Source organism: Rhododendron vialii, chromosome 7a (assembly GCF_030253575.1).
Source record: "Rhododendron vialii isolate Sample 1 chromosome 7a, ASM3025357v1".
Classification (NCBI taxonomy): Eukaryota; Viridiplantae; Streptophyta; class Magnoliopsida; order Ericales; family Ericaceae; genus Rhododendron; species Rhododendron vialii.
The window spans coordinates 41,616,042-41,631,560 of record NC_080563.1 but is presented as its reverse complement, the minus strand read 5'-3'; the positions used below and the strand labels follow the sequence as shown (position 1 = coordinate 41,631,560).

Sequence of the window (15,519 nt, the reverse complement as noted above, 5' to 3'; positions counted from 1 at the left end):
TACTTGTTCAATACTATTACAGGGCGATAGATAGGGCAAACGGCTCAACTTGTTAAGAGCTCGGTTCTGCTAGTTCATTTAGTGATTGAATTGAACTCGTACAAAAATTTTGGCTCAAGTAAAAGAGTCGAGCTTGAGTTACCAGTACATGGTGTAGCTCGAATAAATAAACTTAGCCTTATTTATAGGCTTAGATTATTAACGTAAAAGATGTTTGTTAATTAATACTTGAACATGGCTCAAACTCGAATATTTGACTCGATTCGAGCTAGAACCGAACTTTATATTTTTGGGTAATTTCGAGCCGTACTTGAACTCAGAATTTTAAACATACTGAACTCGAACAATTTAAAGCTTGGGTCAACACGATTTCCTTTCTATCGTTACCAATCAAAATACTCGATCGATACAGTCATTCCGTGTACAAATTAATACGGAGTACTTTAAAAATTAAAACCCCGGGTATACGTGAAGCGCAATCCAGCTTCTTGGTTAACGGATTCATCAATCCAAAAGAAAGCATTAAGGAAAAATTAAAAATTTAAAACCAGTTAATGCAGCCAGAGTGTCTGCTTACAATCTGCCTTTGGTATTGGTAATCCCAACCAAAAACCACTGCCCCGGCCATTTGATCCACAACAGATGGCTTCATTCCCGGATCCTGCCCCTCCCCGAGTAATTATTTGGTGCTCTTTAGCCACTGTCACATGGTGCCACAATGTCTTTATTTATTACATATTTACGTGAAATTTACACATTTAATTCTCAATTCCTCCGAAACATATGGTTAATAATCGTGTTAGGATACCATGTGGCGATGTTCCGGCACCACCACATAAATTTTCCCTCCAACCCTCGTGCGCTCTTTCTCTCTCACTCAAAAGTCAATACTGTACCCAACTTGTCCCTTGTCCCAGTTTATATAATCCCCCAATTCCATTAATTTCCTCCACACCAAAACAGAATTTTATGACTCCAAAAATGGTCTCCAAATGCCGGCGATCCCTTTCCTTCCCGAACCTCCCCAACTCTCTCCCAAAAGAATCAAAAAGGTTTTCCAAAACAACCTCACACTTCCGATCCACCAGTCTCCCGTGTACGTCTCACCCCTTGATCTATCAACTCAAGGACCACCTCAACCATCTCAAATCCTGGGCCGCCGCCGGATCCACACCCGATACCCGAACCTCGGCTTGGCTCTGCGACGGCTTGGCCCGCCTCAAAACCGTCCACGACTACCTCGACTACATCCTCCTCCTCCCCCAGACCCAAGACTCCCTCCGCCGCCAACCTGATTGGATCGAGAGGCTTCTCGATGACTTCCTTCGATTCGTAGACGCTTACGGGATCTTCCAAACACTTGTGTTTACTTTGAAGCAAGAACACTCTGCGGCTCAGGTTGCCGTAAGGAGGAAAGACGAGTCGAAAGTAGAAACGTACGCCAAGGCCATGAGGAAAATGGAAAAGGAAATGGGCGAGCTCGTCTCCACCGTCCGATGTGCGACGAGGAGCCCCTCCAACAGTTACGTATGCAATGTGGATGCAGAGTTAGTTGAAGTTATTCTAGATGTTAAGGAAGCGACCGCGTTGGTTTCGACTGCGCTTTTTAGCGGCATTTCATCGTCGTTGGTGTCGAAAAAGCCGTCGTGGAATTGGTTGGGATTTGGGAAGAAAGGGAGGGTGGAGGAGGGGATTCAAGAGTTTAAACAAGTTGGAACGGAGTGCTGTTTGTGGGGGTTGAGAAAGAAGGGAGATGAAGAATTGAGAATGGTGTTGAAGAGAATGAATGAATTGGAGGATTGTATTGTAAAGATTGGAATGGGGAGTGAGAGAGTTTTTAGGAGTTTAATTAGCACAAGGGTTTCACTGCTCAATGTTCTCACTTAAGGGCCGGGAATTGAATATATATTTGTTCCCTCCACCTTTTTTCCTTTTGCTTTGTGAAAGTACTGTACAGTTGTTTTCTCTTGTCAATATAATCTTCCATATATTTTGAACATTTCGGATGCTTGCTCTTTGCTAGCTTCTACTTGTTTTTCTTTGTGTGTTTGTGTTTGTGCTTTTGTAAACCTTTTAGCTATGTCCGGGTCAGGTTACTCGTAACTTACTAATTAATTCTGTGATCTTGAAAACATTTTGAAATTTATGTTCTAGTACCTCAATTGATGGCCTATTTTATTTTGTTTGAAAAATTTTCATGTTGCTTGAGCTGGATTGATTCAGCTCGGTCTGTGATAGTCTCAAAGGGTACGAAGACAAGTTAGGGTTAAATTCAAAAGTAGAAGTTGAGTTTTCATGCCAAAGATTGATTGATCAGCAGCCCAATAATTAATACTCGATCATCTCGACTTACTACTATTTTACAGCTAGCTAGCTAGCCCTAGATAGGGATTGCAAACATGGAGCTGAGGGAGCAGTACGTTCTCCAAATTAATTAATTTCTTTCGAAATTATGTAAGTATATAATTAAGGTCGCGCGATCAAGATCAAGTTCTCAAGAGTAACTATATATCCCCCCAAATTAAAACCTTAAAAATGCGAGGACTTAAAAAATCGTAGAGCCGATCGAGATACAACCAAACATATGAACTAGATTCCCTGCAGTAAAATTAAAGATCGAGCTACTACAACAAAAGAATAAAAACTAGTTAAAGAATTAATTAATGCATAATGGGTAGGAAAAGGAAACCTAACCCGCGCAACGCATGATTGATTGGTTACGTTGCATACAAGGATAGGAACTAATTAAGTTTTGCTGGAATGGAATTAGTCGTATGATTAATTAGTTAGCTAGAGTTACATCTTAATCATTTACTCATCATCATAATAATTCATAAGGAATAAAGATGAACCGGCCCCCCTGGCTAACAAGTTGCTTTAAATTTTAGTTGTTGAGATGCTTAACTGTGTATGTTTACTCCACCACTTGTAAATAGATTCCCCTTTATCATTGCCGAGTTCAAATCAAATCACCTATGTCTTCTTCTTTTTTTGAGTTATTTTGCGACTGAAATTGCATGGAAAAATAGATAATAACAACCAATTACAAGTGATGATTTGGTGCAGTCATTAATTAATTGGAGGACTCCTTCAGAATCAAGGCTTTGTCCTATTTTGCTCTGCAACTGTTTATTTCATGTAAGTGCCGTTAGGCTTCTTGGTATGAAATGAAATTTGCTGATGTTAAAAAAAAAAAAAAAAACCAACTCATGTTTACTCTCTCCCCACGAAGAGATTCCTAAGGTACCGACACTCAATCGAGAGAAAGACAAATCAAGTTTTAAGCTTTGAATCGAAGCCCACGGTAAATGGTGTCAATAACTCTAACTGTCCTAAGCTAGCGAAATTCATTGTTGCATAAGTAGTGACCTGCACGATCTCCTATCATCTTATGGATTGCCTATCTCCTAGTGATAGGAATTAGGCCAAAAAAAAAACCCAATGGGGTACACTCAAGGAATCTCACTTCTAATATCTCTAGGAGTTCCAAATATCTCACGACATGAGGAGACAACAGCCATACAACACTGAATACTATAAAATGGAAGGACTTTTTGATTGCTACTTCCTCAGTAAGAAGATACCGGATACTTTCCCATCCTTTCCTTGAATCCCGTCCTTGAATATGCTTTTTTGCCCTTTTATCATCTTCTTTACACACAAAGTGACCCCTAAACATAGAGTCTCCATAGTCGCGCATTCGAGCTCACTAAGTTGCATTGCCTTCTTTCCCTTCCGCAGGGATGAAGTTTGTATTGAGTCTGCCCAACCTCGAATAGGACTGAAGAACCATGAGTTTGAAGCTGTGCCTTTCCAGCGACAGGGCCTAGGGACAAACTGAGTACTTGGGAGACTTGGAGTCTAGGAGCGTCGGTTGGCTAGCTTTTAACCATGCGAAGGAGAATTAAAGACCATCAAAGGGCAATGCAAATATTGACAACCTAAGACAATGAGATTATGTACTCTTTTCAAGATGAGAGAGTGAAGTGATAGTAGCTTATAGTTGGAGGGGTGTGCAACTAATTAATCCTTTTTTTATTTACTGATGACGTTATTTGTAATGTAAATGAAAGTATCACACCAGTTATTTGAATGACGTACAAATACAGCTAAATATGAGTTGACAAAAAATAATGCTGTTAAATAATCATGATTATGTTTTCTTTAATTAATGTTTTTGCTCATTATAAACACGAGGTGCATTCATGTCCGATATATATAGTTACGTAATCAAATTATCAAGCACAGGAACTACTAATTATTATTATTTTCCTGGTAAGACACATGATTAATTCTTAATCATTTACTAATCATAGCCACCTTTGGCGAATATTAGGAGTAATAATTAAGCGTTAATGATGCAGCCATGAGAAGGGATAAAGACGAATATTATTTTGAGTGGTTGCTTCAAGTTTACTGCTACTTAGATTAATTTGCTTAATTAATTACTCCATATGGTTGCTCGACGAGTTGTGAATGGGTCCAAGGAATTCCCCACTGTCATTGACGAGAAATTTTTGGTTGCAAACCGGGTACCGCGTGGTACCTGTGCAACACATTCAAGCCGTTCAAACAATGAAACCGACGGTTCGGATTGAAACACTCTTTTTCTTTTCTTTTTCCTTTTTCTAAAATTTGTTCGGTACCTTTCAATCTGAACCGTCGGTTGCATGTTTAGACAACCCGAATGTGTTGCACGAGTACCACATTAGCGGTACCCTAGCCTATTTGCACCCAAAAAATGTCTCGTCGTTGACAGCCTCTGAATCAGCTCAAGGCTTTCCCCGTTTTCAGTGGCGGAGCTAGGATTTTTACTCTGGGGTCAGCTTAATAGATACTCTCTCCGTCTCTATTTAATTGTCTACTACGATTTTGAGTGCATTTTCAACGGCTTATATTTCTTGACATATATTATATATGTTTTATGTTTTTGAAATCATGGTCTTATAGAATAAATTGAGCTCTATCAAATAAGATCCATATTGCATATTTTTAGCTATATACGCCGGGAGATATAAGCTGTTGAAAATGCACGCAAAATCGTAGTGGAAAATTAAATAGGGACGGAGGGAGTATATTTTTATCGGAATGTATACTTATTATATCATAATATTTTTGTTTTTTAATACATTACATTTGTACATTGAAATAATTCTACCTTAATGCAGTTAAAATATACTCCCTCCGTCCCATTTTGGTTGTCCATTTTCGTTATTTGTGCCGATCTTTAAACGCTTATATCTTCCAATCTATAATGTTTTTCATAATTTCGAAAACTTTGTATTATACCTAATCGAGTACTATCAAACAAAATCCATATTGCTTAATTTTGGAGATTCATATTAGAAGATATAAGTGATTGAAAACTGACACGAATATAAAAAAAGACAAAGAAAATGGGATGGAGGGAGTACCAATATTTTTGTTTCTTTCTTTAGGTTGCTTCAATTGTCACGCGCTTATTTTTTATTTATGAAAGACATTGAAAAATGTGAATTTAAAATAACAGATTTTTTATCAAGTCAAATCAAAATTATTAAGATTATAAGTAGCTATACACGAATCATTATTAATAATATTCAAAATCAAGTATATACAAAATTAAGATTTTAAAACTTGAACGCTCGGGGAGTCTGGCCCAACGTAGCTCTGCCCTAGCCGTTTTCCAATCCTAACCAATTATCAACTAGTACAACAAACTCAGCCATGTAGTACTGATTATTACCCAATCAAGGGAAGTATACTCTTGGTGGGGGCAATTATTAATGGATACTCTTAGACTATCATGCAACATTATCATATGGTACTCTGCAAATAAAAAATTGCCTCCTTAAGTTTTCCCATGAATTAGAACAAAGAGAAAATGTCAGGCCAGTCTTACTTTTCACTTTCATAGCTGGCCAAATCCTATACACAATATGTGTGTTTCCTTATAGATTTCGTGGGTATAATTTTATAAATTTACCCCAATTCCCACCTCTATAAATACTTAAACCTAAATCTTATTATTTTCCTCTCCTCTTCCCAAAGATAACCCCTATAAAGTACACAAAATACTTATTTTTTTCGTCTTTCAATGTGTTTATCGTCAGCCCATTGAGCTGACAATAACAATACTTTATTTGATATACTACTATGTTGATTTTCGTAGCACAAATCTCAAACAAACCCGCATAAAAAGCGCACAAAAAGGAAGGTAAGGAACAAAGAAAAAACATAAGTGAAGGGTGTGTCTGAGAATTACTCAAACTATAAGGCCTAGACGTGTAAGTTCGTACAATTTTCTCTGAGAGAGAGAGAGAGAGAGAGGGAGAGAGTGAGAAGGCGAGCGCGCGCAGGAAGGTGAGGAGAGAGAGAGAGAGAGGGGGAGGGAGGGAGAGAAAGAAGTAAAGAACTCAACGTGAAGAAAGCCAGCAGCAGCAGCTGGCCAATCCCATTTGTCTTCCTCATGATTCATCACAGATCTCTCGCCCCTCTCTCTCTATTAACGAGCATTAGGAATACCCATTTAATCTCTGTACATATCTATATAGATAATATATATATATATATATATACACACACACACACACACACACACACACCTTCCTCTCTCCACAATCTTCCTTCTCTATGGTTAATAGTTGTTCCGAAAGATCCTAAATTTCGAGACAACACAATAAAATGGGCTGTTGCCAATCCTCGTTTTTCTATGTAAAGGACCACCGCCCCGCCCGAAACCGCGCTCTTCCCTCCAACAGTGGCGACGTTCTCCCGGCCTTCTCGGAATTCTCTCTCTCCGACCTGAAATCCGCCACCAACAACTTCGCCTCCGAACACATCGTCTCTGAGGTCGGCCGTAACGCCCCTAACGTCGTCTACAAGGGCCGCCTCCACAACCGGCACTGGATCGCCGTCAAGAAATTCACCACAATTGCCTGGCCTGACCCCAAACAATTCGCCGTACGAATTTCTCAATTTTGTTAATTTTGTTTGAAATTTGGGCTAAAAGTTCTGAAATTAGGACTAATGTTTCTGTTTGTTTTTTATCTATTGGAAGGAGGACGCGTGGGGCGTTGGGAAGTTAAGGCACAAGAGGATCGCCAAGTTGATAGGTTACTGCTGTGACGGCGATGAGAGGCTTCTAGTGGCCGAGTACATGCCCAATGATACCTTGGCTAAACACCTGTTTCACTGTACGGTTGTATTATATTCAATTCTTGGCACTCCAATTGATTAGTATTACTTGTTATCTTCGAATTTTTGAGAATTTATTCAATTATCTGGTGTCTTACTGTGATCAGTTGATAGAGGATTTTAGTGTTGGTTAGTTTGTTGCATAGCAGGGGGCAGTTATGTGATTTAAGTTTTGTATTTAAGACTCTAGTAGGGTGCATTTCCTCGTAGACATAAACACGTAATGGAATGATTGTCGTGAATTTGGTCGTGCTGAGCTTGTCCGAAGTGTGTTCCATACTCTATAAAGACTCACTTTTTACTTGTGACAGATGACATGATAGTGTAAGGGGACCGTATGGTGGCAAGGCTTTTCTTTCCGCCATTGCATACGATGATGATCTGGATAAAGATTTTTCTTGAATTGGGCTCGATTAATTACCTTTATCAGTTTCGAGGTTTCTGCAGCACAAGTTCAATGGTTGGGGTACTTGTTTTTATTATTTTAATTTGTTTTTTGCACGTGGAAAGTCTGGTAAATATTCACTGACTGTGAAAAGGTCCATCAAACATCAAGAAACATGATGTATATGGTATATCCCTTACTGAAAGCCATTATACTTTTACACAGTACCTGGCACTGGAACCTCATGCTCAAAGTTCTTTACAATGCTGTGTCATTTGCTGGTGATTTAGTTCTAGTTCAGGACAAGGTGACTTATACTAAGAAAAATTAGGGGTGAATCTAAGACAGTGAACAGAGGCTGGATTTATATGGATCCCTTTGGGATTCAGGGTTTTTGTTTTTGATTGGGGGAAGTCAGTGTTGCTACTGAGTACTGATGCTTTTCTGTTTGGTGGTAAATGTGATGAAATGAGTGTATAGCAGAGGTGCTTTGTGGCATTACATTTGCTTGTTTTATAGATATGTTACATTCTTTATCATGCTTAGATAGCATGTTGCATGTGTGGCCATGAACACGACATGTCACATATTTGACCATATGCCTTGGTACAGCATGCTTGTGAACATAAACACACCATTTTGTTTAAAATGCCCCAAAACTCCATCCTGTAAAAATTCCGGTCTTTGATTGAATAGCATTTTTATAAGATGTTACCTCTCGTAATCTTGTTGCTAGGGGAATTGTTCTTCATATGTGTTGACAGAGGAAAGGTGTTACCTTGGAGTAATAAAATGGAGGATGTTCTGTTATTTCTTCAACTTCTAACCAAGCTAGTACTTGTTTCACAGGGGAGAACCAAACTATTAAGTGGGCCATGCGTCTAAGAGTTGCTCTATACATTGCCGAAGCATTGGATTATTGTAGAGCCGAAGGCCATCCACTGTACAATGACTTGAGCGCATATGGGGTTCTCTTTGACGAGGTGTGGTAATGGACTCAAGCATGAATATGTACTTGTTATTCATCACTGGTTGAGAATATTCTCTCTGAAAGGCTATTGGTTCTATTGCTTTTCCTTGGAGACAAGTAGTAACATCATGGTTGGTTTTGCCAGAATGGTGATCCCCGGCTTTCATGTTTTGGCCTGATGGAAAACAGCAGGGATGGAGTTGGAATGCTGGAGTGTAACAGAAATGGTAACCTCTTGATTTAGGTTTTATTCAATTATTGCGCATCTTCGTTGTAATGCTGGAGTTGGATGGCAATTGTTTAATATGTTTGTTGTGGCAAAAATTTGCTTTTGATAGTGAACATCATGTCAAAAGGTGGGCCAAGCCCCATGTGCATGAACAATGAAGTAAGAAGTCTGAAGCAACATTAGTTAAGCTCAAAGATTTTGTAAAGAAACTGCCAAGGAAGGAGTTCCAACTGAGTGAACTGGCATGTATTATATGGTAGTCGGTAGACAAGGTGCAAAAGTCTAAAGCAACATCAGTGAAGGCTCAATGAATGGTAAATACGGCTTAAACAACTATGGAGGATTCCACAGTTTCTGTATATCTACTGTTTTCCAATTTCCATATGCCAAGTAAGAAAGACTCGGATGCTTATTAGATAAGAATGGTGCATCTATTGGCCTATCGCCCTGATGGGCCTTCTACCCATGAAAAACTTCCCATATATTCTACAATGTTCAATCTGGTACTTAACACATAAAACTCACAAGAAACATAGAATTGAAGGAAAAGAAGACTACACCATTTGATACATCATTTGCACGTGCCGATTTTGTTCAAAATAACTTTCTTCCTACAAATAAGGTGATATATTGTTGTGCAATTATTTCCATAGGTCAACCACTATGAACGAAAGCCTCTCAAAAGAATGATTATGTAGCTTTCCAAGTTTTATTTAAGCTTGAATCCATATATATGCCAGTAAATGTCCCATTTGAGCGTTGTAACTAATTCACAATCATTAGAGAAGAAATCCTCCCACATAAACACAATGTTCTACGTGTTGAAATATAATGAGGCACTGACGTTTGTGAATGAAATGCATTTCCTAACCTTATGAATATCATGGGGAGAGCAAAGTGAAGAATGCCTTGACTGCATCAAGTGTGAGTGTTTGTTGTTTGTGAATAAACCAAACCAAACCGAGCCTTAAGTCCCAACCAATTGAGGTCGGTTACATGAATCCGTTCTCTCCATTGGGTTCTATAAAGGGTATCGTCAAATTCATTATCAGATTCATGTCATAAAGATCAATTGTGGGTTTAGTCAGCCCTCGCTTAATACAAGGATGAATCAATTAAGTCCAATTCAAAATAAAATAAAATCAATTGAAAAGCCCTGAGGATGTGGTGAGGGCCCACTAGGAGGGTTTGTTGTCTGTATTTGAGAGTATAACTTTGCTGAAGAGTCGCTGTTAAAAGAAGTGGAAGAGTTGTAGTACCTTGTTGACATTGCTATTAGAAGTTGGATAGCCTACTATCTGGTAACAAAATTCTGTTTTTCTGATTAAGATATTGCCTGGTTCCGAACTTGGAAGTTACTCATGTATATTCATTTAACTTATGTACTCACCTGTGGTGCTGAGGTTTACCAATATGAATTGTATTCAGCATTTGATTTGGAAAAAAGACAGATTGGTAAAAAAGTAAGGAATGTCATAATTATCTTGAAAGGCATAATTCAGCCGTAGAGTTCATTGTATGTCCACTTGCATGGCTATTTGTAGGAATGATCACTCCAGAAAGTGTTGTCTTCAGCTTTGGGACTGTGCTTTTGGATCTTCTCAGCGGGAAGCATATTCCACCCAATCATGTGAGTGCCGTGCCTTGTTAATCTGCAGTCTCTCGTCAGTTGTGATAATGAACCCATTATGTAAGGGTTACCCAGTTGAGCTAGTTAGAACTGTTTTCAATTAAGTTATGGAATAGAATCGCTCATTGGTTAGATGATGCTGTAACTGAAAGCAGCTTGCTTGAGAGCTTGCTGAGTCAGATTCATCACTTGTGTTGACTTGCCAAGTCCTATCAAACATTCGTGCTGGACACTCAAAGTAAAGATTGAAGAAGAAAAGGTCCTAGGCATCCGCATCCCGACCTACACTAGGAATCCGCACCAAGGGGAAGTAAGGGCAACCGTACCAATACTATAGTACTTAAATCATTCGGTTTGTAAACCAATTACCATAGGTAGATTGGCTTATTCCTTTTTTTATAATTCTCTTTTGGACCATTAGAATTTTATGATTTAAGAGGCTGAAGGAATGGATTAGTTACCTTAAATTGTCCTGTGAAAGGAATGATCCCTATGAATGGCCATATCTAAGAATATCATTTAATAACATTCTTTTTTTGGATCTTTTAGAATTTTATGTAAAAGTTGTTACTTGTTGTGAACTTAAAATTGCCAGGTGAAAGGAAATATGGCTATGAACGGCATATGTCAGAGATTCCAGTTATGACTTATGATCTATAGGAGACTAGGGGGAGATTTAGGTTTGAATCACTTATGCGGTAATTATGTTGATGCATTGGAACCTTGAAAAACATGTTGGCGTACCATGCCATATATAGTTTTAATTTCCAATCATTCATGGTCACTATGGGAAATTTGAGTTTTTGATACCTTGGAGTACTAGAATTATACTGTGTATGCATGCATGCAGGCTCTTGATATGATACGTGGCAAAAACATTCTTCCACTGATGGACTCACATTTGGAGGGGAACTTTTCAACTGAACAAGCTACTGTGGTTTCTGACCTGGCCTCACAATGTCTGCAATACGAACCTAGAGAGCGTCCAAGTACCAAGGACCTGGTTGCAACACTAGTCCCACTGCAAAATGAAGCTGACGTGAGTCTGCTTTTCTAAGGTTCTAATGCTTAAAAAGTCTTTTCCTTACACTTATAGATTACTTTTGTTGTATGAAACTGTGCCTCATGCATTATCGTTTTAGGTCTCGGACAGATTTCTTATGTCTGTTGGCTCCTAAAACTTTTTAAATAGAACATATCTGATGCTTTTTGCTACCTGTACTAGCACCCGGTTTGTATATATTGTCAGATTGTTCGTTTTGTCACCAATGTACTCATTTTACCAGGAGCTGTATCTCATTGCTTGTCATAAGTTTCTTGGTGAGAACTTAGATGCAGAACTTGCTCTTTAAACCGGTTTCCTCTGAGCAACATTGTTTGTATTTCAATTTCTTTTGTTTCCTCTTTATTTTGGGTGGTCACCTTCAATTTTTTTTTTGGTTCATGTAACTCTCTGGCTTCACGTTCCTCGGTTTTTATTGTTTTTTCTATTGCTTCATTGGAAAAGGCTTTTCAGAATTCGTCGATACATTGTGGCATTGGCAGAAACCAGCTAGAATCACTAGGAATAACAAAGACAGCTCAAAGAATTCACTAATAAGTCCTTGATATAACATGCCCTCTGATTAAACCTGTGCTTAATTGCTTAGTTTGTGCACATATGCTTTTTTGAGCATTCATGGTTACAATTCTTTGTGCTGCAGGTTCCATCTTATGTGCTGCTGGGAATTCCAAAGCACGAGGAAGCACCACCTAAGCCGCAGCCTCCTCTTTCTTCTATGGGTGATGCCTGTTCAAGAATGGACCTCACAGCCATTCATCAGATATTGGTGATGACACACTATAGGGATGACGAAGGAACCAATGAGGTAATGAATTCTCTTAAACAGGTTTGTTGGTGCCTCCAGCCGTCAGATGCCACAATAATTATTTACCTGGATATTGATTGGCACAGCTATCATTTCAAGAGTGGACCCAACAGATGAGAGATATGCTGGATGCGAGGAAACGTGGGGACTTGGCATTTCGTGACAAAGATTTCAAGAATGCCATAGACTGTTATTCTCAGGTATACTCTCGGTTATATACTTTGAGAATATTGGTTGAGTTGAGTATGCCCTTGTGTGCCATACTTCTTTGCTAGTTGATGAACAGCGTGCACAATGGTGCTGATGAGGGTTTCAAATGCGAAAGCTGAGGTCCCAAATTGAGCAGTTTATTGCTTGTCATAGGTTGTGCTAATTTCTTTGCTTTCCTGGTTTATGAATCCTCTCTCGACTACTAAATGACCCGATGGTGGACCACAATTTTCTATGGAGGTGCTAGGAATGTATTGTAATTCCTGTGTACCAAATTGTTGGTCTTGTTTGGGGATTCCAACTTTTTAAGCAAACATGCCATTGATCTACTTGAACTCCAATGTCCTAATTTGCCCCCCACGTCTACCCCTTTCAAATAGATTCATAGCTATTTATAATGGATAGATTGGAAGGTTACAAACTTATTGCTTTGACTTTTCACAATAGTCAATTTTTTTGCAAAAGGACCAAGAATATGGGACGGAGAGACTACAGAGTTCTTGCTTTACTATTCACCCTTCTTAATATTGGTTAGCAGCCTATTACGGTCATAATCCTGCCTTCTGATTTCCTTGTGCAAAGTGTCACCCACCATTCATGTCCTCTAGCATCATTTGTGGCCCCCTAGAACATACAGCAGTGTTCCTAACTTTGGGTCATGGATTTGTGGAATTCTGCATATTAGGTTGGAGACCAGAAAGGTGATAGAAAGAAGACAAAGTATCAGCCCTGAAAAGATCCCTCCTTTATAAGAAATGAAAAGATCGAAAGAAAGTAACAAGTATATAAGTGCAATTCATTTATTTGTTACGCTATAATGACTTTCACTCCATAAAACCCTCCACGGAGAAATGAACTAATCATACTCAAAGAAAACCGTAGCTTCAGTTGGAGAAGTACGAGGGGAAGAAGTTACTGCAATGTTTCTGTGTGCCTTACCTGATCTATTTATTATATGTTCAGTTCGTTGATGTGGGAAGCATGGTTTCCCCAACTGTATTTGCGCGAAGGAGTCTTTGCTTTCTTCTATGTGACCAACCAGACTCAGCCCTCCGAGATGCAATGCAAGCACAATGTGTCTACCCAGACTGGTCCACTGCTTTTTACATGCAGTCTGTTGCCCTTGCAAAGCTGGACATGCACAAAGATGCCGCTGACATGTTGAGCGAGGCTTCTGCACTAGAAGAAAAAAGGCTACGAGGTTGTAGAGGGCCTTGAAAAACTCCCCATGTACATGTGTGTTTTTTGTAATGTAATTCTTCTTGTAAGCGAAATTCATTGGGTTTTTATGTAACAATTTTGTATGGGCTCTTGTGCTGGTTGTCTAAAGATGTGCCATAGAGGGGAAATGCGCTGGTTTTTTGGTACTACATTTAATATTAATATTATTTATTTCCTGATATTGTTTATGTCAACTTTTGCTTTACCTGGTCTATGGAAGTTGCAATACAACAGGAACCCAATTATCTTTTAGATTATGAATTTTGAATCATAGATTGTAGACTTCTGTTTATAATGAAAATAGTACTTAGTATTTAGATATGTGTAGAACAGATTTTGGAGAAAATTTTTGTGAGTTAAAAAGTACATTCAGAATTCAAATAGCTCCTCTGTAGGTGCATTTTTAATTTCTGTGTTTTCTCGTTTATTTTGCAGAATTTGTTCTAAATAGGCTCCGAATACTTAAGAGTGCAAAATGGGGCGGTCGAACAGGCCAAGTAAGAGAGGGAGATTATGACTTGTATCACTTGAATCCCATACTGTTTCTCTCCCATTAACCAACCCAAGCGGGGTATTAATGGGTATTTGAACTGCAACGAAACTAAAAGGGTGACGTATCAGTTTTATAAAAACCGGTATGTACGTAGCAACCGGTATGACACGGTATTCACGACCTTGGACCAAAAGGCATGGTGCAGTACGTATTAGCTAGTGGAATGCAGAGAATTCATTGTTACTTGAAACCACGATACTCAATATTAAATGAGTTTGAAAAATATAACTGCCACACAATTTTAAATGAGTTTTGTGGGAAATTTTCCAAATGGCACCTGAACTTTGTACCAAATGTCACAGAGACACTTGAACTTAAGTTTATTTCAATTAAACACCTATTAACAAAATTCCCAATTTTAGACCCCCGTTGTTATACTTCGTCCCAAAAATTGCTGACATGACATCTCCAACCCGTTTAAGTTGCCCCATTGCACATGTTTCTAATATGAGACGATGCACCCAAGAGAAACTCATCACTTTACCTATTACTTCATCTTTTACTTGTGGTCCCGAGCAAAAAGAAAAAGTTAGGGTTTCCTCTGGGTCTTCATGGTAGAACTCTCAGGGTGAATTTGGATTGAAAAGTTAAGTAACTTATTTTTTCGTCTTTATTCAATTTTTTTTTCATTTGTTTGTTTTGCGCCAAATTTTTATGACTTATTGATTCATCTTGACGAGAGAAATCGGAAAAGTAAAATTTTTTTATCAAAACTCAACTTATTTAATTTACTTATTTTTGTCTTTTTAAAAAAATTATGAGTTTCAATCAAAGATTTTACTTCTCTGATTCCTTTCGTCGAGAAGAATCAATAAGTCACAAAAGTTTGAAGCAAAACTAACAAATGCGATTTTTTTAATAGACAAAATAAGTCATTATTTGGCTTTTAAAGCCAAATTGGCCCTCAGTTCTCTTCGTTGTCTGTTGAACAAGGGAGGAGGAAGGGCTTCAGGTCTAGGATTGAAGTGAGGGAGATGGTAGAATAATAGCCAGACTTCTAGAGAGAGAAATGGAGGGAAATCAATTAGGTTAAAGTCATTTTCCTTCCAAAACATGAGGTAAAGTGAGGGGTTTGACTTGGGTGTATTGTTCCCTGTTGGAAACATGTGCAATGAGGCCACTTAAACGGGTAAGAGATGCCGCGTCAGTAATTTTTTGGACAGAGTATAACGGCGGGGGTCTAAATTTGGGAATTTTGTTAGTATATGTGTTTAATTGAAATAAACTTAAGTTTAGATGTCTTAGTAACATTTGGTGCAAAATTCATGTGTCATTTT

The 15,519-nt window shown here is 38.5% G+C and overlaps 2 protein-coding genes across 3 annotated transcripts; both read left to right on the top strand.

Annotated features, from left to right (window-relative positions):
* Nucleotides 1–981: 981 nt before the first annotated feature.
* Nucleotides 982–1,887, top strand: LOC131333023 (uncharacterized). The gene has a single exon (XM_058367324.1). It carries the CDS (start codon nt 982–984, stop codon nt 1,885–1,887), a length of 906 nt encoding a protein of 301 aa, XP_058223307.1.
* Nucleotides 1,888–6,317: 4,430 nt separating this feature from the next.
* On the top strand, nt 6,318–13,894 carry LOC131333478 (serine/threonine-protein kinase BSK1-like). Of its 2 annotated transcripts, XM_058368018.1 has the most exons (10): nt 6,318–6,545; nt 6,582–6,942; nt 7,040–7,175; nt 8,411–8,544; nt 8,677–8,758; nt 10,305–10,390; nt 11,241–11,429; nt 12,094–12,258; nt 12,345–12,458; nt 13,432–13,894. In XM_058368018.1, the coding sequence occupies exons 2-10, from the start codon at nt 6,664–6,666 to the stop codon at nt 13,684–13,686; spliced, it is 1,440 nt and encodes a 479-aa protein (XP_058224001.1). In that variant the 5' UTR covers nt 6,318–6,545; nt 6,582–6,663; the 3' UTR covers nt 13,687–13,894. The 2 variants fall into 2 exon arrangements, with proteins under 2 accessions (XP_058224001.1, XP_058224000.1); XM_058368017.1 differs by having other exon boundaries at nt 6,318–6,942.
* Nucleotides 13,895–15,519: the final 1,625 nt, after the last annotated feature.